Source organism: Bubalus bubalis, chromosome 12, assembly GCF_019923935.1.
Source record: "Bubalus bubalis isolate 160015118507 breed Murrah chromosome 12, NDDB_SH_1, whole genome shotgun sequence".
Taxonomy (NCBI): Eukaryota; Metazoa; Chordata; class Mammalia; order Artiodactyla; family Bovidae; genus Bubalus; species Bubalus bubalis.
In genome coordinates, this window is record NC_059168.1 from 73856938 (window position 1) to 73884840 (window position 27903).

Sequence of the window (27903 nt, forward strand, 5' to 3'; positions counted from 1 at the left end):
GTGGCTCAGATCATGAACTCCCTATTGCCAGATTCAGACTGAAATTGAAGAAAGTAGGGAAAACCACAAGACCATTCAGGTATGACCTAAATCAAATCCCTTATGATTATACAGTGGAAGTAAGAAATAGATTTAAGGGATTAGATCTGATAGATAGAGTGCCTGATGAACTATGGACAGAGGTTCGTGACATTGTACAGGAGACAGGGATCAAGACCATCCCCATGGAAAAGAAATGCAAAAAAGCAAAATGGCTATCTGGAGAGGCCTTACAAATAGCTGTGGAAAGAAGAGAAGCAAAAAGCAAAGGAGAAAAGGAAAGATATAAGCATCTGAATGCAGAGTTCCAAAGAATAGCAAGGAGAGATAAGAAAGCATTCCTCAGCGATCAGTGCAAAGAAATAGAGGACAACAACAGAATGGGAAAGACTAGAGATCTCTTCAAGAAAATTAGAGATACCAAGGGAACATTTCATGCAAAGATGGGCTCAATAAAGGACAGAAGTGGTAGGAACCTAACAGAAGCAGAAGATATCAAGAAGAGATGGCAAGAATACACAGAAGACCTGTACAGAAAAGTTCTTCATGACCAAGATAATCACGATGGTGTGATCACTCACCTAGAGCCAGACATCCTGGAATGTGAAGTCCAGTGGGCCTTAGAAAGCATCACTCCGAACAAAGCTAGTGGAGGTGATGGAATTCCAGTTGAGCTATTTCAAATCCTGAAAGATGATGCTGTGAAAGTGCTGCACTCAATATGCCAGCAGATTTGGAAAACTCAGCAGTGGCCACAGGACTGGAAAAGGTCAGTTTTCATTCCAATCTCAAAGAAAGGCAATGCCAAAGAATGCTCCAACTACCGCACAATTGCACTCATCTCACACGCTAGTAAAGTAATGCTCAAAATTCTCCAAGCCAGGCTTCAGCAATACGTGAACCGTGAACTTCCTGATGTTCAAGCTGATTTTAGAAAAGGCAGAGGAACCAGACATCAAATTGCCAACATCCGCTGGATCATGGAAAAAGCAAGAGAGTTCCAGAAAAACATCAATTTCTGCTTTATTGACTATGTCAAAGCCTTTGACTGTGTGGATCATAATAAACTGTGGAAAATTCTGAAAGAGATGGGAATACCAGACCACCTGACTGGCCTCTTGAGAAACCTATATGCAGGTCAGGAAGCAACAGTTAGAATTGGACGTGGAACAACAGACTGGTTCCAAATAGGAAAAGGAGTACGTCGAGGCTGTATATTATCACCCTGCTTATTTAACTTATATGCAGAGTACATCATGAGAAATGCTGGGCTAGAAGAAGCACAAGCTGGAATCAAGATTGCTGGGAGAAATACCAATAACCTCAGATACGCAGATGACACCACCCTTATGGCAGAAAGTGAAGAGGAACTAAAAAGCCTCTTGATGAAAGTGAAAGAGGAGAGTGAAAAAGTTGACTTAGAGCTCAACATTCAGAAAACTAGATCATGGCATCTGGTCCCATCACTTCATGGCAAATAGATAGGGAAACAGTGGAAACAGTGTCAGACTTTATTTTTTTGGGCTCCAAAATCACTGCAGATGGTGATTGCAGCCATGAAATTAAAAGACGCTTACTCCTTGGAAGGAAAGTTATGACCAACCTAGATAGCATATTCAAAAGCAGAGACATTACTTTGGCAACAAAGGTCCGTCTAGCCAAGGCTATGGTTTTTCCAGTGGTCATGTATGGATGTGAGAGTTGGACTGTGAAGAAAGCTGAGTGCTGAAGAATTGATGTTTTTGAACTGTGGTTTTGGAGAAGACTCTTGAGAGTGCCTTGGACTGCAAGGAGATCCAACCAGTCCATTCTAAAGGAGATCAGTCCTGGGTGTTCTTTGGAAGGACTGATGTTAAAGCTGAAACTTCAGTACTTTGGCCACCTCAAGTGAAGAGTTGACTCATTGGAAAAGACTCTGATGCTGGGAGGGATTGGGGGCAGGAGGAGAAGGGGACAACAGAGGATGAGATGGCTGGATGGCATCACCGACTCAATGGACGTGAGTTTGAGTGAACTCCAGGAGTTGGTGATGGACAAACAGGAGGTGTGTTGCAATTCATGGGGTCACAAAGAGTTGGACATGATTGAGTGACTGAACTGAACTGAATTGAACTGCTATAAATATTCCTATGCCAGGAATATATAGCTGATAAATAATATATATATTATATATATATATATATATCTAGAACATAAAAAGAATTCTTACAAGTCAATAAGAATAAATAAACTCAATAAAACATTGGATGAGATAATTGAACAAGTACTTCATGTAAGAGAAAATGGCTTGTGAATATATGAAGTCACCCAATCTCATTAGTCATCAGGGATAGACAAATGACCATTAGATGCTGCTGCTGCTGCTGCTAATTCGCTTCAGTCGTGTCCGACTCTGTGCGACCCCATAGACGGCAGCCCATCAGGCTTCCCCTTCCCTGGGATTCTCCAGGCAAGAACACTGGAGTGGGTTGCCATTTCTTTCTCCAATGTATGAAAGTGAAAAGTGAAAGTGAAGTCGCTCTGTCGTGCCCAATTCTTAGTGACCCCATGGACTGCAGCCTACTAGGCTCCTCTGTCCATGGGATTTTCCAGGCAAGAGTACTGGAGTGGGTTGCCATTGCCTTCTCCAATTAGATGCTACTACAAGCCTATAAGGAAGGCTGGCATGAAAAGACTGACGAAGTTGAATACTACTGAGAATTTGGAACAAGTGGAATGCTCATTCCCTGTTGATGGGAATGTAAATTGATAAAGCCACTTTGGAAAACTATTTGGTAGCACCTACATGCCTTATGACAAAAGAATTCAACCCCAAAGCAATGTGAATGTAAGTAAAGTGTTGCATGGCATGTAGGGTCTTAATTCTCCAACCAAGGATAGAACCCACGCTCTCTGTAATTCAAAGGCAATATCTTAACCCACTGGACCACCAGGGAAGCCCCTGAATGCAAATACTACAGTAGACTTTTCCTGTAAAATGTTAGAGTTGCACTAAGCTGCTAATAGGCATGACTAGTCATCAGCAGACAAATCACTTTAAGCCTTCTTTCTATCGTTGCAGACTCAGCATAGTTCCTACTTTTTATGATTATTCACAAATTCTGTCAACATCCCTGCTGAAGGGTATGTTGAGGTAAAGACCTGAACTATTAAAGAGAGCTGGGTAAAAAGCAGAATCCAATCTGGTAAAAAGCAGAAATGTAGAGATTTCCTTCTTTCTTTCATTCTATTTCCTGTTATTTCCTTCTTCCCGCTGCTCTTCCCTTCTTTCTTTCTTAAACTTTTTATCAGGCTATTGGATGCCATTAACTGCAACTAAATATGCAAATAGAAACTGTGGTTTGTGCCAAAATCTCTTCTCCCTGGTAACCAGATCATTATGGCTGGAGCATCAAGAAATCTGGGGAAGAGTGTTTTAGGCAGAAGGAAACTAAATACAAAGCCCATGAGATTCAGGGACTTCCCTGGTGGTCCAGTGGTTAAGACTCCACGCTTCCTCTATAGGGTATGTGGGTTTGATCCCTGGTCAGGGAACTAAGACCCCAGATACCACATGGTATGTCCAAAAATTAAAAACAAACAAAAAAATGTCCATGAGGTTCAAATGAACTTGGCATTCAAAGAAGGGAAGAAGATGGCATTTGAGCTCTTTCACTCTAGTAATTCACCTGGCACCCTAGAATGTCTCCCAAGAAATCTGTACTTTGCTCTGAGTTCAAATCCATTGGTGAAGCAAAGGCAATTTTCTCCCTGTCTATATCACTGAGTACCACTTGCCACAAACTCCTCGCTATATTCTACTTCCTGTTGGCATCCTTGCTTCATTGGTTTGGCACTTTCAAGATGGCTTGATCCCATGGCTGGCAAATTGGTGTGAGCTGTCATATGGGAGCTCAACTGTGGTTGTGGACGGGGGTGGGGTGCCTCATCTCTCTATGGCGGCTTCTTCACACTTAGAATTCCAAAAGTGAGCATTCCAAGAGAACTAGAAGAGAATCACACTGCTTTCTATTATCTAGCTTTGAAAGTATCATTAACATCACTTATATCCCAGTGATAAAGCCACCCAGATTCAAGGGAAAGAAGACGTAGACATCCCCTGCAACACCTCTCAAGGGGAGAAATGGCAGTCCCATTATAAGAATATTATATAGGAAGCTTGAGGTCATTATGCTAAGTGAAATAAGCCAGTCAGAAAAGGACAAATACAGTGCGATTCCACTCAAATGAGGTGCCAAGTGTAGTCAAATGCATAGAGACAGAAGGAGAATGGTGGTTGCCAGGAGTAGGGGGAAAGAGGAGGGGAAACTGATGTTTAATGGGGACAGAGTTTCAGTTTGGAAAGATGAAAAAGATCTGGAGGTGGATTGTAGTAATGGTTGCATACAATGTGAATGCACTTAATGCCACTGAGCTGTACACTTTAAAATGATCAGAACAGTAAATTTTACGCATATTTTCATTTTACAGAAAATACCCTATGGGATAGGAAATATTGTTTCAGTTACACAGTCCTATGGATGATAGTAGGAAGAGGGTGTAGGTGTCTCATGTCCTCTGATAGAGCGCAGTGCATACTCAGAACCAAAATCTTGGAACTCACACCTAAGACAGAAAGGGCTAGTCAGAGTATCTTCCAAGGTCCTTGTATTGCTCAGGAGAAACTCATCCCATGCCAGATGCTTCTCTACGTTTTTTTACTCCCCTCCATCATCTGCCTGATTATTACATTACCCTTCTGAATCCCCAGGTCATTGTTCTGCATTTCTTTCAGAGTTTATAGTTATCAGTGGGAGACTTGGTCTATAGGGACTTTCACTGCCAAACTAGAAAGAGAGCTTCTCAATAAATTGAATCTAATACAAAGTTATTCAGTATGTGCATTAGTTTTCTGTTGCTATATAACAACAGCTTCAAACATTTCATATCTCACAGTTCTGTAGGTCAGAAATCCCAGCAAGGAGTAAACTTGTTCTCTGGATCAGAAATCTCACAAGGCTGCAACAGGGTGACAGATAGCTGTGTCCTCACCCGCAACTCAAGAGTTCCTTCCCATTATGCAGGTTTTTGGCAGAATTCATTTACTTGAGGTGGTAGGATTGAGGTGCCCATTTTCTCACTAGCTATAGGGATTCCCTCTCAGCTCTGAGAGCCCACTAAGGTCTTTGCTGTGTGGCCCCTTCCATCTTCAAATCCAGCAATGGAGAGAACCTCCCTCAAACTGAATCTTTTTCACTCTCTGAATACCTCTCACCAGAAAAATCTTGTCCCATTTAAGAACTTTCGTTAGCAACCTTCCCTTAACAAGGGCTTCTCTTGTGGCTCAGCTCGTAAAGAATCCCGCCTGCAATGCGAGAGACCTGGGTTCGATCCCTGGATTGGGAAGATCCCCTGGAGAAGGGAAAGGTTACTCACTCCAGTATTCTGGCCTGGAGAATTCCAGGGACTGTATAGTCCACAGGATCGCAAAGAGTAAGACACAACTGAGTGACTTTCACTTTAACAACCTGAGGTCTGGCCCAGGGAGAATAATCTCCCTATCTTAAAAACAACTGAATCTAATCACAAGAATACACCAAACACAAATTGAGGGATATTCTAAAAATAAATTCAGATTAAAAAAAGACTGAAGATATATGACAACTAAATGATGCTGGATTAGGCTCCAGACCAGGGTTAAAGAACATAGTTACAGAGGATACTATTAGAGTAAATGGTAAAATCTGAATAAGGACTGTTGAGTTTGATCAAAATTTCCCATGTTCTTGGTTCAAGGTGCCCTCAGTGTCTCAGTAATTTTTTCACGGTGTTCCTTGGCAAAAAAAATAAAAAATAAAAAATCTAGTTCCAAACAACTTATTAAATATTTATGCTCTAACAATTTAGTTGCCATTTGAAAAAAATATTACACATAAACTGAAAGAAAAATAGCATTTTTATTTCATTCTTAAATAACCACAATTATTTACTAATGGGATTTATGCAGCTATTGTGCACTGCACAACTTCTCAAATCCTGGAATCAGTTTGGGTAAGACCACCCTCATTTCCTGTTCTCATTGATTTTTGCACTGTACTTTTTATCACAAACACTGAAAAAACCCAGCTTCCCAAGTATATGACATTTCCAAGAAATATGGCGCCATCTAATGTTAAAGCTGTGCATAACCTCAAGTGAGTAGTTTTGCTTGCCTTGAAAGCTCAGAATGTATTAGTATCACACAGATACCCTCATGAATTCACCGTGGTGCTGTGGGGCACCCAGTGCACAGTTTGGGAACCACAGGATTAGATGATAGTTTTGTATTAATGTTACATTTCCTCCAGCTGATAAATATGCTGTTGCTATGTAAGAGAAAGTCCTTGTTATTTAGGAAATGCACATCAAAGTATTTATGAATAAAGAAAGACATCTGCAAACTACTCTCAAATGATTTAGACAAATTGTGTGTGTATTTGTGCATACATAGTCAGTGAGCACAACTGATAGAGGAAATGAGCAAAATATTAACAAGGAATCTGGATAAAGGGTTTACAAGATTTTTTTCCCCACTACTATTTTTGAAATTCTTTCAAAATAAAGATTTCTAAAAGATGCAATACAATACTATATTTCAAGGTGTATATACATATATAGTAAAACAATATTTAAACACCTGGAAATTAGAAGCGCCAATTCAAATAGTTGTAATGTTTTGTAGAGTGGGAAGAGGGATGTACATTTGGGGAAGAGTACATATAATATTGCAGATGTTTTATTTCCTAAGGTAAGCGGTGGACACTACACAGATATACGTTACATTATCATTCATATCTTTAAGTATGTCTGACATACTTCATAGTTTATTTTAAAGAATAAATATGTAGAATCTGGACTTCCCTGATGGTACAGTGGATAAGAATCTGCCTGCCAATACAGGGGACACTGGCTAGATACTTGGTCCAGAAGATTCTACATGCCGAGGGGCAACTAAGCCTGTGTGCCACAACTACTGAGCCCATGCTCTGGGTCCTTGAGCTGTAACTGCTGAGCCTGTGTGCCGCAGTTACTGAAGCTGGAGCTCCTGGAGCCTGTGCTCTGCAACAAGGGGGGCCGCTGCAATGACAGGCCCGCACATCTAGAGACTAGCCCTGCTCTCCACAGCTAGAGAGAGCCTCCATGCAGCAGTGAAGACCCAGTGCAACCAAAAATACAAGTTAACTAATAAAAAAATATGTAGAATCTTTTGTAACAGATAAAACATAAAAAATATGAGTAAATGAAAGCATACCACTGTTGTTTATTGGGGATTACCATATACTTCATGGGCAGCCCTGACTGCCACTACACACCCATGTCATGCCAACATTATGGATTAAGAGGGCTGACTCCAGAGCTCACATTTCTAATCCCCATACTATATCTTCCAGCTCCATACACAGTTAACATACTTCTCTTTGTTCCTTTTATCTTAGACTGGAAAAGAAAGCTAACTTTCTTGCTTTTTCTGTTTTAAACAAATTTAACACAACTAGTAAACAATATGGCTGTACATATTAAAAACTTGAAAATATCAATATGAAAAAATGATAATAAATTTTAATCTTTAGCACATTTCACTGCTCTCATGCTCAACAGTATTATACCTAATGTCTTTAATAGTTGAAGATTTGACATTTTGCACTTATACTTCCACAATATCAGTTCTATTACAGGGTCTGCTCCTGCTGCTGCTAAGTCGCTTCAGTCGTGTCCGACTCTGTGCGACCCCATAGATGGCAGCCCATCAGGCTTCCCCGTCCCTGAGATTCTCCAGGCAAGAACACTGGAGTGGGTTGCCATTTCCTTCTCCAATGCATGAAAGTAAAAAGTGAAAGTGAAGTTGCTCAGTCGTGTCTGACTCTTCGCAACCCCATGGACTGCAGCCTACCAGGCTCCTCTGTCCATGGGATTTTCTAGGCAAAAGTATTGGAGTGGGGTGCCATTGCAGGGTCAGTATGGCGGAAACCAACACAACATTGTAAAGCAATTTTCCTCTAATTAAAAAATAAATTAAAAAATAGGAAATAAAAGAAACAGATGTTTATTGATTTATCAAATCATACTGAGAGATCAGCATGAAAATGGAAAATTTTCATGGAGATCTGGAAAATCAGTATGAATCCAATTCTTTTAAGCTTTAAACTATCAAAATTCTAACCAGGACTTATGTCTCATAATTGTAAAGAATTTTAGAAGCTTCACCGAACTAAGTTACATTACTTGTTTACTATGGAAACAATCCAAAATAAGCTTTTTTTCTTAATAAGCATTTAATGTTTCAAAATTAAAATTTAACATTAAAATGCCTGAAAAATCTAACTTAAAATAACTGTTACAAAACTTTGAGCCTTTAGTCACTATCTTCCTGAAATGTATTTAAAACGTTTATAGCTATGTGAGAACAGAAGCAATGCTACCTTCCCCCTCATAATTTAGTGGGAAATTGGCAGCCATTCTTTTTCAGGGCACTAAACAAACGTTTGTCAAGTTCTATTCATCTTCTGTAGCTAAATATATTGACCCCCAAAGCGACAGTTGCTCAAACTGTTTTCTATTTTAGAAGATGCTTTCCGTCTCATCGCTTGGAATGAGAAAAGTGGTTATCTCAGAATTATTATTTTGTTATATTATCAGCTAAAGGTGAGAACAAGATGGGGTTAAATGTGGATGAGTAGCAGGTTAACGAGCTAAACTGAGCTCACAGCCACAATCACACACACCTTGACAGAAGTGAAAGTGTAAAAAAGGTCTAATCTGAACGTTCCACCTGCAGGCGAGAAGTACATGATAGGGACCCCAAGGGAAACATAATATTGGAAGAGGGGGTCAGTGGATGTGCCCATGGGTACTGAAGAATCCACAAAAAGTACACCAAAACGGACCGTGGTCTACTTGGCATATCCGTACCGATGGACCTTGAACTAATCCGTAATTCAGCTACTTCCAGCCTGAGAATCTGCCTTGAACAGTCAATAAATGTCTACCACTCGGCTGCGAACCTAACAAATTTCTAGGTCCTGAAACCCCATCCTGGCTACAAGGTCGCATCCTCCATGAAATGTAAAACTCAGCCACCTCCCGCGAGGCCGCCTTCCTGCCTACGGACGCTGCCGGGCCAGATCGCGCGACCCTAGGGAGCAGCCTCATCTCTGGGGCCTGGTGATGACGTCACGCGGCCCCTTGCTAGCATCGCGAGACTCTCTTCTCCCTCCTCCAGTTCCCTACCCTCCCAACCGCCAGCGCCCGCTGCCAGGCAGCGGCGGGGATGGCGAGCAGCGGAGCCGGGGTGGTGACGAGAGCAGCGGCCCCGCCATTGGACGAGGAAGCCTGAGGGACGGGCCAGCGTGGTGAACAAGCAGAGACCGAGGCTGCTGGCCCCGAGAGAGCGAGGGCCATGGAGGCCAGCATGCCGAAGCGGAAGGAGCCTGGCAAGTCCCTGCGCATCAAAGTCATCTCCATGGGCAACGCCGAAGTGGGAAAAGTGAGTACCGCGCTGGGAGGGGCGGGACCGCAGCGCGGCGGAGCGACGTGCCGATTGGCTGAGAGGGCGGCCACTCAACAGCCTGGTCGCCCGGCCTCCTTCCCGCCCCTGAGCAGGCCTGGGTCTCCTGAGGGATACGGCTCCACGAGGAAAAACTCTCCTGACCTTTTTGACCTTTGGGTTGCCCCCCTCCGACACCTAAGAAGGTGTCTCGAGTGGCCACTAACCGTTGACTATATCCCAAAGAGAGAGGAGGCCTAAGTCCTCATGTCAGATCGTATGCTTGGATAACATATCTGCGTTCTGGGTGACCTGTACAGGACTTTGAGGTGGAGAATAAAAGTTCAGTTACCCCAGCAGAGCTTGGGAGCTGATAACTTACTGGGCTGTGTGTGAGGATGGGGATTTGTAAAATTTACTCTGTAGCTGTGGAGCCCAGAATCTACATTTCATTTGTAACAGAGTGTAACTGATGCTGAAGAGATTCACAGGGAGGTGCAGTGGATGTCAAGGAACTTGCATTATTTTGTTTTGTTTGTGTTTATCTCTGATAGTGTCACCACATGCATTATCGCAAAGAAGTCTTAGATCCACTGTCTTTTTCTATGGTGCTTCTGCTGCTGCTGCTGCTAAGTCGCTTCAGTCATGTCCGACTCTGTGCGACCCCAGAGACGGCAGCCCACCAGGCTCCCCTGTCCCTGGGATTCTCCAGGCAAGAACACTGGAGTGGGTTGCCATTTCCTTCTCCAATGCATGAAAGTGAAAAGTGAAAGTGAAGTCGCTCAGTCCTGTCCGACTCCTAGCGACCCCATGGACTACAGCCTACCAGGCTCCTCCGTCCATGAGATTTTCCAGGCAAGAGTACTGAAGTGGGGTGCCATTGCCTTCTCCGATGGTGCTTCTACTGGCTGTCAACTCTAAACTCTCCCATAGTATTGGGGGTAGGGAGGGCAGGAGGTGAACGGAGGTCTTTATCCCCACGTGAATTCTAAGACCGCCTCTTCTTCATCCAAATTGTCTCTTCAGGGTGAGTGGAAGCTGTTAGTTAATAACCTTCCAAGGTCATCAAATCAGTGACTGAGACAGAATTAGAACCTGGGTCTTCACACTCCCATTGCAATGTTCTTTCCATCATTGTTGTTTAGTTGCCAAGACTCTTTTGCGACCCTGTGGACTCTGGACTCTGTGGACCCTGTGAACTCTGCCCGGCTCCACTGTCCGTGGGATTTCCAAGGCAAGCATACTAGATTGAGTTGCCATTTCCCTTTCCAGGGGATCTTCCTAACCCAGGGATCGAACCCGCATCTCCTGCATTGCCGGCAGATTCTTTACCACTGAGCAACCGGGAAGCCCCCCTTTCCAATCATTATTTGCTGTCAAAATCAACTCCTAGTAGGATCTACATGCCCAGAGAGCTGTTAATGGGAGTGTTTATGCCAAAGACCTGCACGTAGTTGATGCTCAGTAAATGTTTATTAGTGTCTTTTTTTCCGTTTAGTATTATTTTGTATTGTTTATATATCCGGGTATATGTATGTAGTAATGTAGCTGAAGGTCGATGATTACTGAATGTAAACTATGTGCCAGGCATTGAAAAGAAAAGAAAGACCTCTAGAAGTTGATGTACTAAATACTAAACACTAAACTGGCTAAGTGAGCATGCTCACTTTTAAAATTTTGCTATGCTTAATGATTCAACTTTAGAAGTAGCTTAAAATGTCCAGTATCAACCACGTTCATGTAATACAGTTCTAGATTTATTAACCAATGCAGTTAGGGAGAAAGAAATAATGTACGAAATGCTGAAAAGGAGAAAGCAAAATTGCCATTATATGTTAATGATATGATTGTTTATCTGAAAACCCAAAGAGAATTAACTGAAAACCTATTAGAAACAACAAGACAAAATTAATATATAAAAACTTACAGCTTTACTGTATCAGAATTATAATTTTTGGACTATATAATTGAAAAACTGTTTTAGTTTACAATAACAACCAAAATAAAGTGCCCAGGCTTAAACTGCAGAAGATATAGGTAGGTCCTAGGACCTATATAACAGAGAAGGCAATGGCACCCCACTCCAGTACCCTTGTCTGGAAAATCCATGGACGGAGGAGCCTGGTAGGCTTCAGTCCGTGGGGTCGCTAAGAGTCAGAGACAATTGAGCGACTTCACTTTCACTTTTCACTTTCATGCATTGGAGAAGGAAATGGCAACCCACTCCAGTGCTCTTGCCTGGAGAATCTCAGGGACGGGGGAGCCTGGTGGGCTGCCGCCTATGGGGTCGCACAGAGTCAGACACGACTGAAGCGACGCAGCAGCAGCAGCAGCAGCAGCAGGACCTATATAAAGAAACATTTCTACAGAGACATGCAATTACTTAGACAAGTGGAAAGGTATGTGTCCTCTTAATTAGGATCACTCAATATTTTGGAGATATCAGTTCTTTAAAATAATCTACAAATGTCATTCAATTATAGTTAAAACATCAGTAGTTTTTTTCTTCAGAACATAATAAAAGGTACTAAAAGTCCTTATGAAAAGTTAAATGTGAGACTAACCAAGAAAATTGAGGAGAAGAAATGAGAGGAAACTAACACTACCAGATATTAAAACATATTTTAAAGTTACTAAACTTTTCCTATTGATACTGGAAAGTAAATACAGAGACACTAGTGAAACAGATTGGAGTCCAGAAATAAACCCAAATGTATAAGGAAATTCAGTTTACAACAAAAATAGTTAAACTGGGAAATTAGGGGCCATTTAATAAATACTTTTGTTACAACTATTTACTATTTGGGGGTAGAGTGGATTCCTTCTGAATGCCTTTCTCAAAAATAATTTTTTCGTAGATGAAATATTTAAGTGTAATTAAAAAATGTTTGCCTTAGTTATAAAAGTAAAACATACTCATTTTAAAGAATTTAGAAAATGTAGGAAGATATACAGATAAATAATTTTAGGTTAAAAAGACATGCCCTAGTAAATAATCCTTGGCTCAAAGGACAAATCAAAGCAAATGACAAAATAACTAGAAACCAATGAAAGGAGAGAATCCATGCCAAAATCTTCAGGGCAGATTGAAAGCAATCCTGAAAGAAAAATGAATTATCTAACTCATTTCTAAAAAGGAGACATTAAAAACTAAAAGAACTTAGTAGTTGTACAACTTTGTGAATATGCTTGGAACCACTGAATTGTACACCTTAAAAGTATGAATATTATGGTATGGTATAACTGAATTTTCAAAAATAAAGAAACTTAAACTTAAGACAGAAGAAAAAGGGCCCCAAATATGAGAGAAAGAATTCCCTGGAAAGATTAATGAAAAAGAAAAATGCCTAAAATTTATTTTAAGAAAAATAGAGAAATCAAAAATTACAAGATTAGTACTAAAAATCATATTCTGGAAGAAATTAAAAGAAAGATTAGAGAATACTATATATATTCAGTTCTTGGGATCATATTTCAAAATACAGAGAAAATGGAGGATTTCTTAGCAAAGTATAAATTACCAAAATTGACTCAAAAAGTAGAACACCCAAGTGACCATTCATACAAAAAGAAATTGGAAAAAGCAATTAAAAGATTTATTATCCTAAAAGGTATCAGGATCAGATGGCTTCATGAAAAGATTTATTTAAGCTTTAAATAACATATAATTTCAGTTATTTAAGTTATTCCAAGGCAAAGAAGAAGATGAACAGCACTCCAATTTATTTATATAAAGTCACGGTGACTTAAATAGCAAAACTTGATATAGTCTCAAAAAAGAAAAGTATATATACTATTTTCATATATGCATACAAATGCATAATTCCTAAATATCCATGAATAGAATTCAGCAGCATATCAAAAATTTCACTATTAGCAAGTAGGGTTTATTCCCGGAATGCAGACTTGGTTCAACATCAAGAAGTTAATCATCATAATTTGTTTATATTCTAAACCCATTTTTCTGTTAGGCAATGTATCTTTCTTACCAGTTTTTCTGATTTGAGGATGTTAGAGTTATTAACTTTTTGCCAGCTGTATGAGTTATGAATATTTGCCCCAGTTATGTTCTTTTAATACTTGGTGTTTCGCCATACAATTGCTTTTATTATTATTTGTATATACTCAATTATGCCCATCTTTTTTAAAATTGAAATATAGTTGATGTACAATATTATGTTAGCTCCAGGTATGTTACACAGTGATTTGACATAAATGATCATCACAAGTCTAGCAACCAGCTGTCCTCATATGAAGTTACTGCAATATTATTGACTATATTCTTCATGCTGTGTAATACATTCTAGTGGCTTACTTCTTTTAATAAGAGGTTTGTACCTCTTATTCCTGTTTACCTATTTCACTTCCCCATCCCCTACCCCTTCTGGCAACCACCCATTTGTTCTCTGTATCTATGAGTCTGTTTTTGTTTTGTTTGTTAGGTTCCACATATAAGTGAGATCATATGGCATTTGTCTTTCTTTGACTTATTTCACTTAGCATAATACCCTCTAAATTTCATTCATGTTTTCACAAATGATAAGGTTTCATTTTTAAAATGAAAAAAATAAAATTTTAAAATTTATTTAAAAAATAACAGTAATAGTCCATTATGTGCATATATATATATATATAAAATATATATTTATACCATATCTTCTTTATCCATTCATCTATGGGTGAACACTTAGGTTGCTTCCATATCTTAGCTATTGTAAATATTGCTGCAGTGAACATCAGGGTGCATGTATCTTTTTGAATTGGCGTTTTTGTTTGCTTCAGGTAAGTACCCAGAAGTGAAATTGCTGGATCATATGGTTGTCCTATTTTTATTTTTTTTGCCCAACCTTCATACAGTGTGTTCCATTGTGACTGCACCAGTTTACAATCCCACCAGTGTTGCACAAGGATCCCTTTTCTCCACATCCTAACACTTGTTATTGTCTTTTTGATACCAGTATAAGGTGGTATCTTACCAGTTAAGATAACTGGTAAGATATACTGGTTACCATTCTTACCAGTATAAGGTGGTATCTCATTGTAGTTTTAATTTGCATTTCCCTTATGATTAGTGGTGTATTTTTATGTATGGTGTGAGAAAGTAGTTCAGTTGATTCTTTTACATATAGCTGTCTAGTTTTCCCAACACCATTTATTAAAAGTGGTGTATTTTCCCATTGTATATTATTGCTTCTTTGTCATTGATTGACCATCTAACTGTAGATTTGTGTCTGGGCTGTCTATTCTGCTCCATTGATCTATGTGTCTGTTTTTGTGTCAATATCCTACTGTTCTGATTACTGCCATTTTGTACTATAGTTTGAAATCAGAGGGTATACCTCCTGCTTTGTTCTTTTTCAAGATGCTTTGACTATGCTTTTCTGTTTTTTTTTTTTTATGGTTTCTGGGTTTTCTGTCTTGGTTGAAAAGGTTTTCAGATGTTCTACATATATTGTGCATTTTCTTCTGAAATTTTTATTGTTTTATTCTAAAATACTTAAATCACAAATTCACCTGTAATTTTTTTGCATATAGGTAAGTTAAGGGCCCAACTTAATTTTTTTTCCCTGATGGATAGTCAGTGTACCAGTAACATTATACTAAATAAATTATTTTTCCCATTGACTTTAAATATCACTTTTGTCACTTTTAAAATTTTCATGTATAATGGGATCTATTTCTGAGCTCTCTGTTCTTTTCTACTAATCTACTTGTCTATTCTTAAGCCAATATAAGACCCTCTCAATTGGTTTCAAACTATATTTTAATACCTGTCAATGCAAATTCTCACCTCTTTCTACTGCCCTGTCCCTTTCCTGTATTTTATATTTCAATTAATTCTTCTCAGATAGCTGTTCTTTCATATGAATTTTAGGATAATTCTATCACCTGCCTCCTGAGAAATCTGTATGCAGGTTAAGAAGCAACAGAACTGGACATGGAACAACGGACTGGTTCCAAATTGGGAATGGAGTACGTCAAGGCTGTATATTGTCACAGTGTTTATTTAACTTATAGGCAGAGTATATCATGCAAAATGTCGGGCTGGATGAAGCACAAGCTGGAATCAAGATTGCCAGGAGAAATATCAATAACCTCAGATATGCAGATGACACCACCCTAATGACAGAAAGTGAAGAGGAACTAAAGAGCCTCTTGATGAAAGTGAAAGAGGAGAGTGAAAGAGCTGGTTTAAAACTCAACATTCAAAAACTAAGATCATGGTCCCATCACTTCATGCTAAATAGATGGGAAAACAATGGAAACAGTGACAGACTTTCTTTTCTTGGGCTTCAAAATCACTGCAGATGGTGACTGCAGCTGTGAAATTAAAAGACACTTGCTCTTGGGAAGAAAAGCTATGACCAGCCTAGACAGTATATTAAAAAGCAGAGACATTACTTTGCTGACAAAGGTCTGTCTAGTCAAAGCTATGGTTTTTCCAGTAGTCATGTATGGGTGTGAGAGTTGGACCATAAAGAAAGCTGAGCACCAAAGAATTGATGCTTTTGAACTGTGGTGTTAAAGGCTCTTGAGAGTCCCTTGGACTGCAAGGAGATCAAACCAGTCAATCCTGAAGGAAATCAGTCCTGAATATCCATTGGGAGGACTGATGATGAAGCTGAAGCTCTAATCCTTTAGCCACCTGATGCAAAGAACTGACTCATTGGAAAAAACCCTGATGCTGGGAAAGATTGAAGGCAGGAGAAGGGGACAACAGAGGATGAGTTGGTTGGATGGCATCACCGAGTTGATGGACATGAGTTTAAGCAAGCTGTGGGAGCTGGTGATGGACAGTGAGGCCTGGCGTGCTGCAGTCCATGGTATCACAAAGAGTTGGACACAACTGAGCAACTGAACTGAAATTAGGGAGGAAAAAAGATTCAAACCTTAATATTTTAATTGAAACTGCTTTTAAAAAGAAAAGTGCCTAAGAATCTACTTAAGAGGAATAGAGAATGCAAAAAACTCTCTCTATATTTATGTTATTTAACTTAGCTTATAAGATCCTAAGGCCCAGAAACCCTGTTTCTTTATAGGGAGTGGTTATTCATACTATTAATTAAATGTGTATCTCTTTAAATACTTAGGACTAGTGTTTAAATTGTCTACTGGAGTTAAAGGACTTGCAGGTCCCTTAATCTCATGAATAATTTAGAAAAAGGCTGTATTTATTTTTCTAGGATAGTGTGAGAGAAAACATTTGAAAAGTGCTTTCAAGCTATAAAGTGTTTTTTAAAGTGTAGCTTCTTAGCAGTAGTTATTCCAAAGAAGTTTTTCCTTCAGTTCCCAGTGAGCTTATTAAGTACTTTTTAAAGCAGCTGTCCTATTTAATTTAGATTGAGGTTCATCAGGAAAGTGAGTAGAATAAGCTTCATCACCAGTACATCAAGTAAATTATGTTTCATGAGTGCTAAGGATTGCTTTTAATCTACAAGTCATTTTAAATTGCTTTTTCATTGGTACTGAGCTAATCCCTCAGATGTGAAGATACAAGATAAAAGTAAAATACCGGTGCTTGCCTTCAAGTAGTTTACTGTCTAGCTGAAGAGATAAAATTATGTGCAGGCAAAAGATAACAAGGCAGTGAATGATAAAAACATTGTATATATATTTATATATACATCTATATACATATGTAGTTTATGTTGGAGAAGTTCAGATGTAGGCAAGATCTCTTATAACCAGAGTGCTTAGGGATAAGTAAGGTTTGGAAAGAAGGGAGAAAGCTCATTCCAAATAGGAAGGAAAGTAATGACATGAGTCAGGAAGTCAGGCCTGGAGTTTGGCAGAAATGGAGGATTTATATTAAAAGAGTTTAGACAGAAGACAGATTAGGGTCAGACTATGGAGGGTCTTGAATAATGAACAGAGGAGTTCGAATGTTGAACTCTTGGCAGTGAGAACCTGCTGAAGATTTTTAGTTAGAGAAGTGAAATAATGTTAGCGGTATGCAGTGTTGGTTGAAATTGGGAAGGAAAGGAGGCAGAAAGACCAATAAAGAATTTCCTATAGTTGTTCAGGAGTAGATAATGAAGATCTAAACTAAAGTGGTATCAATGGGAATTAGAACGAAGAGAAAGATCGAAGAAACAGTGAAAAGAAGATTTAGAAAGACTCAGAGTCAGATATGACTTTAATAATTTAATCCTCTGTAATTGGTAAAATGGTATTATTAACGGAAACAGATGTCAACAGGATGAGCTGTTTGCTGTTTTTATATATAAGATTAGTTCATATTTGGACACGTGGAATTTGTAGAATGGTTGGACATCTAAGTAGAAATTAGTCTAGTAGATATTTGGAGATGTGGATCTGGTCTGGGGAGGGAGGTCGAGATAGGTATTTTGGTGTTATTATTAAAAGTATGTTGGTGTTATTATTGAGTAGAAGAGGTCTTCAAAAGAAGAGAGAATAAGGATTGAGCACTAAATTGAAAACATACCCATATTTGGTATTAAGGAAAGAATTTTGAAATAATTTTTCTTTAAAAACTTCACCTTTAGTACTTGTTTCAGTTATTTTATAATTTCGGCTTTTGAAAAAGCTTTGTCTCATAGGGGTAGACGAAGAAACCATAATGAAGAAATGTACTTATTTTTTATGGGTTCCCAGAGTGTCTTTACTAAAAGCTTTTATTTTTACCTTTTTAGAGCTGTATTATAAAGCGATACTGTGAGAAGAGATTTGTGTCTAAATACCTTGCAACAATTGGAATTGACTATGGAGTCACAAAGTGAGTACATATATTGTTTCCTTGGGCTTGCAAATTTCATAGAAATTCAGAACCCCTCTAAACTGATCTGTCTTGAAATAGAGATTCTGAAGATAAATTGGTTCAGAGAGGAATGAGACCTTTACAGACAGCAGTGATCATGTCATTCGTTCATCATGGAGCACGTTCTGTTCACCAGGCCTTCTAAGTGGGATGTAAGGGTTGGTGATGGGCAAGTCAGCACAAAGCCTGACTGGCAGACGTGGCTTTTCAGGAAGCATGTGTCTATGTAAGCAGGTCCTGTTAGCAGGTGTGTTTTTAGAGAATTTTGAAATATTCACTCCAAGAATTTTAAATATTATGTGAAAATTTTTCTGTCAGAGAGCTTCCTTTTAGTGATCTTTTTATAGCCTTTTGAAATCTAGCAAAAATGATCTGGGAAGAGTGAAATTAAGTATCAGTGGGGATTTATTTGGAGGTGGATTGAAGACGGGTTGAGCTTGGGGAGACGGAGTCACATTTGGAGGAAAGCACACCATGGAAAAGTAGAATGGAGGTAGATAGCTCGTCTCCAGAGAGGGAAGTTCAAGTGGTCAGTATTCTGACCCCAGCCCGCCCCTCCCTTCTCTCTCATTACATTCTTTGACACACTTTACTCTCCACACACACCGAATTCGTGCAATCATACTTTTCTCTCTCAGTGCCATCCTTCATTCTGTCTGCCTGAAATGTGCTCTCCCCTCATCTCTCCACCTGTCAATCTTCTCAAGCTGTGAAATATACATGTTCCCATGAAACATTCTGAACATCCCCTTTACCGGTCAGGACTCATCTTAATTGAAAATGACAGTTGTATTAAAATTCTCTGCTATTCATAGGTGTTAGCATAAATTATCTTATTATTTGTATGTGTTTAATGTCTCCTGCTAGATTATGAGCTCCATCTCGAGAGGCTATTAGAATAAATAATCTCCAAGTGCCTGGTACCACGCTAGTACACAGTCCATGCTCAATCAATAATTATTGTTAGGTAAGGTAGATGCAGCTGAAGAGGAAATTTGCAACATTAGAATATGAGGGCGGCATTCAAGAAGGTAGACTAAAGTGGTGAGGGGTATCTATACTTCAGGGCACAGGATTTCACTGATAAGGTAGTATATCCTGTTTAAGGCAGTTTTGTTTTGAGTCCATATTAGTAGCTAATTTATTTATCTAAGAAGCGAGAGTTATCATGTTATGCCATAGAGCTGTGGTTTATTCAATAGACTATAGTCATCTCAATATCTGAGGAATATTGGTTCCAAGACCCCTTGTGGATACCAAAACCTGCCGATGTTCAAATCCCTTATATATAAGATAGTGTAATACTTACTATACACATTCTCTCAATACTTTAAATCTTCTCTATATAACTATAATACATAATTGAATGTAAATACAATGTTAATGCTATGTAAATAGTTGCCACTTTGCAGCAAATTCAAATTTTGCTTTTTGAAATTTTAAGATTTTGTTTTTTTTTTTTCCCCTGAATATTTTTGGTCCAAGTTCAGTTGAATCTATGGATACAGAACTTGCAGATACAGAGTGTTGCAGATATGGAGTGTTGATTATGTTCTGTTTCTGGTTGAAAAAAAATTTTTTTTTTTTTTGTCCTTTGGTGAGGAAGAGGATATGGTTCACAGAAACCTAACTCAAGTCAAAAAAAAAAAAAAAGGAGAGAATAAAAAGGCTATTGATCAATTCACATGATCCAATCATGAGGATATCGCTGAGTCTCAGAGATCCCTGGAACTAGGGAGGGATTTCACAACATGTCTCTCTCTACCATTTGGCTCCCTCTCCACAGCTGCCAGTATCTCTCAGGCTTTCCAAAACTAATCTCAAATTTTAAAATCCCAGGGAAGGTTTTGATTGTCCAGGTGGTGACAGGCGCCTTTCCCCAGTTTTGTTAGCTGTGGCCAGCAGAGTGGCATCAAAAAAGAAGATGGAAGAACCCATTTAAACCACAGCTGGCAGGAGGAGGGGAGGTACTCTTTGAGCAGTCAAAACAATTGAAGCCCACTCCATCCTTCAAATCACAGTATGCTTAAGAACTATTTGCAGAGTCTGTAAAAATGAAGATTCCCAAGCTTCATCCAGTAAGATTCTGATTTACTGGGGCTGAGGTGGGGCACAGGACTCTACAATATAAACACTCTCCCCCTCTTTCCATAATTATGATTCAAGTGGTCTTCAGGACACAGTTTAGGAAAGCACTGGCTTGAGATAGTGAATTACCATTTTTCTTAAGGTAATATCCTCTGTCAGACTTCTGAAGTAAACTGCCCTGTTTTGAGTTCCAATTTGTAAACAATTTATGTTACTTCCTGATTTTATAAACTTCAGTTCCATCCCTTCTCAGCTGCTATGTGACAGAACTTTCTAATAGGAGTTGTTATATAAGATCTTCTCCAGATGCTCTCAAACTCTTAAATATTTTGTTTTGTTTTGCTGTTCTCACGTCCTTTTATGAGACAGATCCTGAATTCACAGTTGTTAAAATGAAAGCAAATGTGCGTCTTAGGACTGATGAAATATTGCAGAGAGTTCAGGACTGAAGAAACCACGATGAGATGAGTAGTGGTTAGTCTGATTTAAATATACAAGTAATATAAAACAACTGTAGGAATTATGGTTTCAGAATAGAAAGGGCATGTTATAAACTTGGACAGGGAATTATAATCATGAACAAAGCAGGAGGTAATATAGAAAGAATGAGAGCAGGTGCTATTTCCTTGTAGTCCACAGAGGGAGTCCTACCAATGCTGTCTGAAGCATGTTACTTAAAAAACAGAACTCTAATCTGTTGATTTATTGTTAATAATCTCTATTCTTAACCTTAGAGGAATTTTTTAGGGAATGCTATTTCTGTAATGAAAAACATTTATATTTAAAACTCAGTAATTCCCCCCAGTTTACTTCAGTTTCTTTTTCTTTCTTTTGTTAAATTCAGTGAAAAGTAAAATTTTCTTTTATTTTAAATTAATATAATCCCAATTTTATAAAAATATTGATGTTTATCATTCTTATCTATATATAAAAAAGAAGTCTACAGTGATGCTCATCTGTGTTAATGAAGGTTTTTTTTCTGGGTGGTAGGCTTTGGGGTTACTTTTAAGCTTTCATCTTTGCACTTTTCTTTAGTGTTTGAGTTATTTATAATGTTTCATTGATTCATTTTCCAGTAGTGATTTTTCTCTAGAAAATAAAAGGACTAGGAGCAAGAATGCTCTGATGTTAGCAGTAGTTAATTCTAATGTGAATGGTTGTTATTTCCCTTTTCTTTTCTCTACTTCCAAATTTCTGAAAAAGATTGACTGTTATCCTTGCTCAAATGAAGATCATAAGAAAATTGAACAAACACCATTAAAATAGTAATACAACTTTGTACTATTTATTTGTACCATTTATTGTACTGCGTGGTAACAAGCACAACCAGTAGTAATTAAGATGTCATACTAAGTGAAGTAAAGCATTTTGGTTTTCTTCATCTTGCTCCTACTGTCCAAATAAATTTGTTTTAGCAGCACAGTAATAGCTACCGTTTGTTTTGTACGGGGTATAGACTGAACTGTTGTGGTAAGGTGAAGCTAAATGGGAGTGCTTGTTCTAAAAAAGCCTCTTTTAAATTTCATTCACATAACCTTTTGAAATTCATAAGCAACATAAATGATATTAACATGAGTACAGAAGCCATGACCCTCTTTGGGATTGTTTTCATTTGAACATTTCAGGGTACAAGTCAGAGACAGAGAAATCAAAGTTAACATCTTTGATATGGCTGGAGATCCCTTCTTCTACGAGGTAAGAAAGCCTTTTTGAGAACAGTCTATATCCAGTATTGTCAATGGGTTGAAGGAATGCTCCTGAATTATCAAAACAACAAATATTCAAGTCATGTGTAAAAATAGGTAAATTTAGCCAGTGTTTGTGCCTTAACTTAATGGACATCTGTTGGTCTTTTGTACTGTCTCCTTAAATAGTGGTAGGAAATTTTGTTGCTAATCTTTCGAACACTTAGATAAGACATTTTAACCTTCAAAAGACTGTTGCTTTTCACTTTGTGCCTTAGCCTAGAAGGTGAAAAGATAATTACATTCATCCTGAGGCTTAGGAATTCAGAAGTGAACCAACCCTTCAAGGCAGGGTTCTAGTGGGGTTTTCCAGGGCACTCAGTCGTGTGTTCTCTCCCCCCTGAAGAAGTTAAAGCAGCTTCACTTCGTTTCCTTTCATCTCCCTATCAGTCCTCAGTAGTCTCAGAGTGAATCTCATGGCCATTCTCTTTTGGTTTTCCTTCCTTCTGTTTTTCTTTTTCCATAAGGAGTCTCTTTACTCTTTCTAGTTTGGCCATTTCATTTCTGCTTTTGTCTTTATTATTTCCTTCCTTCTGCTTGCTATGGATTTATTCTATTCTTCTTATAGAGAAGAGGGCTTAGGTTATTGATTTGAGATGTTCACCTTTTCTAATGTATGAATTTAGTATTATAAATTCTCCTCTCAGCACTGCATAGCTGTATCCCACAAATTTTGGTATGTTGTATTTTCATTTTCATTTATACACTTCTTTTCAAAATTTCCTTTGAGATTTTCTGTTTGACCTATGGATTTTTAGAAGTATATTGTTTAGTTTCCAAGTGTTTAGAAATTTTCCTGTTATCTTTCTGTTACTGATTTCTAGTTTGATTTCAGAGAACATACTGTGATCAGAGAACATACTGTATTATTTCAATTCTTTAAAATTTATTGAGGTTTTTTCCTGGCTCAGGATGTGGCCTGTCTTGGTAAATGTTATGTGGGCACTTAAAAAGAATGTGTATTCTGTTATTGATGGATAAAATGTTCTATAAATATTCATTAGATCCTTTTGGTCAGTTGTGTCGATGAATTCTTTTATATCCTTGCTTTTTTTCTGTTTAGTTGTTCTGTTAGTTGCTAAAAGAGGGGTTTTGAAGTTTCCAACTGTAACTGTGGATTTGTCTATTTCTCTTTTCAGTTTTTGCTTCACATATTTGCAGCTGTCTTGTTTGGTGCATATACATTTAGGATTGCTTTGTATTCATTATATAATGTTGTTATTGTATACTGTCCGCCTGTGTCTCTGATAATTTTCTTCCTAATGTCTATTTTATCTGATGTTAACATAGACATTTCTTCTTTCTTTTGATTAATATTTGCACGATACATCTTTTTCTATCTTTGTACTTTCAGCCTGCCTGTATCTTTATATTTGAAGTGACTTTCTTAGAGGACAATACATAGTTCAGTCATTTTTCTTTTTTAAGTATTATGCCAATTTTTGTCCTTAGCCCACTTATTTTTCTGTAACTATTGATATGTTAGGGCTTAAGTCTACTATTTTACTTTTTGTTTTCTATTTTTTATTTCTATTTTCTTTTTCCTGTCTTCCCTTGGGTTACTTGAATGCTTTCTGAATTCCATTTTGATTTGTCTATAGTGTTTTTGAGTAAATCTTTCTGCATAGCTTTATTGGTGGACACTCTACTTACTACACTACATGTTATCACAGTCTACTGTTATTAGTTTAACAACTTTAGTGGGGTGTAGAAACTATTCCTCCTTTTATGTCCCTTTATCCTCTCCCATTTATAATCATCTTCAATATTTTGTCTACATACAAGAGAACCACAGTAGTGTTTAATTTTTGGTTAACTGTCAAACATAATTTAGAGACTGGGAGACAAGGAAAGCATATTGTGTTTACTCATATTTTTGCTTGCCCTATTCTTTCATCTTTCATTGTGTTCCTATTGCAGGAAGGGGGGGCCCTTCCAGGGCCCAAAAGGGGGCTCTTGTCTAACACTTGGAAAAGAATTGACTGAGGAGACACATGTGCTGACAAAGCAAGAGACTTTACTGGGGAGGGGTGCCTGGGTGGAGAGCAGTAGGGTAAGGGAACTCAGGAGGACTGCTCTGCCACATGGCTTGCAGTCTTGGATTTTATGGTGCTAGGATTAGTTTCCAGGTTTTCTTTAGTCAGTCATTCTGATTCAGGGTCCTTCCTGGTGGTGCATGCATTGTTCTGCCAGAATGGATGCCAGCGAGAAGGATTCTGGGAGGTGGTAGGACACGTGTTGTCTCCTTTTGACCTTTCCCAAATTCTTCCAGTAGGTGGTGGCTTGTTAGTTGCGTGTTCCTTAACTAGGACCTCCTGTTGTGAAATAACTCACACAGATGGTTATTATGGTACCTGGCCAGTGTGGGTGCTTTCGGTTAGTGTGCCTCCCCTAACATTCCAAGGCTGCATCTTTCATCCTTTCTATTTAGAGGACTCCTTTAGCCATTCTTTTAGTGTAAGTCTGGTGGCAAAGATTCTCTTAGTTTTCCTTGATTGAAAATGTTTTGGTTTCCCTTTGGTCTTGAAGAATTTTCTTTTTTTATTGCAGGCATGGGATTCTGGGTTGATATTGTTACCAGACCAAACTTGGGTCCGCTTGCCCTTGCACAGTAAATTCAATTCCACTGACAATGGGTTATGGTGAAGGAAAGTACAGTGTTTATTGCAGAGTGCCAAGCAAGTAGTTGGGAACTGCTAAAACACAGAACAAACCCCCAAATTCCTAAAGGGTTTCTCGTCAAAGCATTTTTAAAGGTGAGGGAGGGAGGGTCACAGGGTATGACATCAGCTGTTGCACAATTCTCTGGTTGTTTGATGGTGAAGTAACAGGGCAGGGGTTGGCATTCTCTATCCTTAGGCACCAGTAGGTCTGGGGGTGCTTCTTGCTCTTGGTCATTAAGTAGTTCATTTCTTCCACCGGTGGCGGTTTTAACATCTGTAAAACAGCTCAGGAAGTGTGCATCAGATACTATTATCTAGGTACTTAAAAGAGGAGCTATAGCAGAGGATATGGGGGAGGAGTCTGTCCTGAACAGGCTCCATGGGGTCCTGCTCAGTTACAATTTTTCTTCTTTCTTTGGTTTCAGCATTTGAAAAATAGTGTGCTTCTTTCCTCTGGCCTCATGGTTTCTGATGAGAAATCTACTGTCATTTGAAATGTCTTTTCCCCCCACTTTGCTTTTTTAACATCGTCACTACTTTTTTAATATAAGATCAGGTCCATTTCATCTTAAGCTTAGAAATTTCTACTGTAAAATTGTTTCAGCTCTGCATTAAGAAAGCAGCAGTGTTTTAAGCATTGTATTTCGTGGGAAAAATAGTACATATGACAGAAAACTTCCTACTTTGCTGTTTTCTCTAATTTCTCTTGAACTGTGTAAAGGGTCTTTCATGTTATGTGAGAATCATTTCTCCTCATATAATTATTTTCCTTTTCTTTACTTATATTTCCTTATCATTTGTTGTTTTCATGCCAGCTCTTGTTCTCCCTGAGCCTCTTAGCCCTAATAATTTCAACGCTCTCAGGGAAGAATGGGGTTTCTGACCGAAAGATTTATTGGGAAGGTTAACTTAATTACCAGTAGGTTCAGAGAGGTGTCATTTTCTTTTTTTCCTTCTGACTGCTTTCATGATTTTTTTCCTTTGTCTTTAGTTATTAGAGGTTTAATTATGATGTCTATTGGCATGGATTTCTTTGAGTTTTTCCTGTTTGGGGTTTTCTCAGCTTCTTATATGTGTAGGCTTACATCTCTTGACAAATTTGGTAAGTTTTCAGCCATTATTTCTTTAGTTCTTTTTCAGCCTTACCATATTTATCCTCTCCTTCCTGGACTCTGATCTTGTTATAGTGTCACAGGTTCCTAAGGCTCTGCTCTTTTCCTTTTTTGTTTCTTTTTTCTTTTCTTTCTTTCTTTTTTTTAAAGTTTATTTCCTCTCTGTTGTTCAGATTAGGTAATTTTTATTATCTTGCCTACTGTTTCACTGATTCTTTCCACCATCTCCTCCATTCTGCTGTTGAACACAACTCCTGACTTTTTTATTTTAGTCATTCTATTTTTTCAATAATTAATTTTTCTAAAATTCCCACTGTGCCTTTGCTTGAGTAGGTGTGGGTAGATAGTGTTTTCCTGAGGTGTCAGTTTGGAGGAGAGTGGTTATCATGTAAAGTTCTTTGTCTTTCCTGGTCTTTCACTAAAGAGAGCAGCCTTTTGTTAGGCTTTTTTTAGTCTGTACTCATTGGTATTTCCAAGTTGTACTTCTCCAGTTCTAAATTTTGGATACATGAGGAAAAGAAAACCTGGGAAACTCACCGCTGTGTCATTCCTCAGGTCCCAAGGTCCCTTGCTTGTCTGCCTTCTTCTCTCCACTTTGCAGAGTCTTCTTATGTATGTTATATATATTTATATATACAGTATCCAGGAATTTTACTTGTGCTTAGTGGAAATAATAGGGAAAAGTACATCTACTTCATCTTCCCAGAGGAAACGTAACTTAATGGCTATTTAATCTTCCATCTTGTGACACCCAGATATTTAGGTAAAATGAATGAATTTCTTTTGATTGTGAAGCCTTATAATGGTTGTATCAATTTCACAAGTATAGAACATTGTCAGTGAAAAAGGCATGGAGGCTCTCAGTGGCCAGAAGTTTGACATAGATTCTGACTACCAGAAATGCTAACGTTAATCTTAGGTTACACCAAAGTTATATAAGTGGAGAGTTAGGAGATGCCTGAGAATCAGTGTGGTCCAGATTTCTGTCATCATAGGATTTCTTTCCGTAGCATTCCTGATTGATGGCCATCATTCATTTACCAGAGAGCAGCATGCCAGTTTCAATGCTGCAGACTGGGAATACACAACCCCTATTTTCACGACACATAAACATGTCAGAGAAGACACATGTTAAACAAAGGACAGAATGCTTGGGAGCACTTAATACCCACACCTAGCTTATCTGGAAAGTCAGGAAATCCTGTTGAAGGAAGCAGCATTTAAACTGAGTGTTGATGGAGAAGTAAGAGTTATGTAGGTTGGTGGGAATCCAGGGACAATATAACTCACGGGACAGTTTTGAGTGGTGCAGACTGTAAGAGTTTGAAGAGTGATTTTCTTTAATGATGGGGTCTCCCCTTCACAAGTTAATCCTTTAGAGTTAAAAACTCCATATTAACGACGTCTCTGTTGTGAAGGCTGCCTTCCTTTGACTTTTGCCACTGATTTTGGCCTTGTTTTTGAAGCAACATAGACTGAGTCTGTGCTTCTACAAGAGACCTCCTAATATTTGTTAATTTGCTTCTTTCAAGGTGAAACATTTTTTATTCTCGCTAATGCCTTCTGTTGGATAACCTCTAGTGAGCCGACAGGGAGCTGAGAACCGAGCACAGCCTTCCAGATATTGTCTGGCTAGTGAAGAAGACTGAGTCTTCTGTTACTTTCTGTCATTAGACACTAGCATCTTACTAACGCAGCTCACAATTTCAATAGCTTTTTTTCAGCAGCTCACAGAAATAGAAGTATAATTAACAGAAGTGCCTTAAAATCATCACTTCTGAAGTACCTTTTCTCCAAAATAGCTTTGATCTCTCCTTTTTTGTCAAATTTTTGCTGTCTATAGCTCAAACCCTCCTTTTTGACAAAGCCAAAGCCATCATCTTTCTAAGCCCTCAGCTGACCAGCATACCCCATTGCTCAGCACATGCCTAGTGAAGCATCCACGTTCATCCTCGGGGTCCCAGGCTTCCTCAGA

General features: G+C 38.5%; 1 protein-coding gene across 1 annotated transcript in view; it reads left to right on the forward strand.

Annotated features, from left to right (window-relative positions):
* Positions 1 to 9247: 9247 nt before the first annotated feature.
* The window catches only part of DNAJC27 (DnaJ heat shock protein family (Hsp40) member C27), a 34307-nt gene continuing 15651 nt past the window's right edge, over positions 9248 to 27903 (forward strand). Inside the window, exons 1-3 of the mRNA XM_006055066.4 lie at positions 9248 to 9541; positions 18196 to 18278; positions 22034 to 22103. Of these exons, the coding sequence (XP_006055128.1) occupies positions 9455 to 9541; positions 18196 to 18278; positions 22034 to 22103 (240 nt within the window). The 5' untranslated portion in view covers positions 9248 to 9454. The remainder of the gene's footprint in view (positions 9542 to 18195; positions 18279 to 22033; positions 22104 to 27903) is intronic.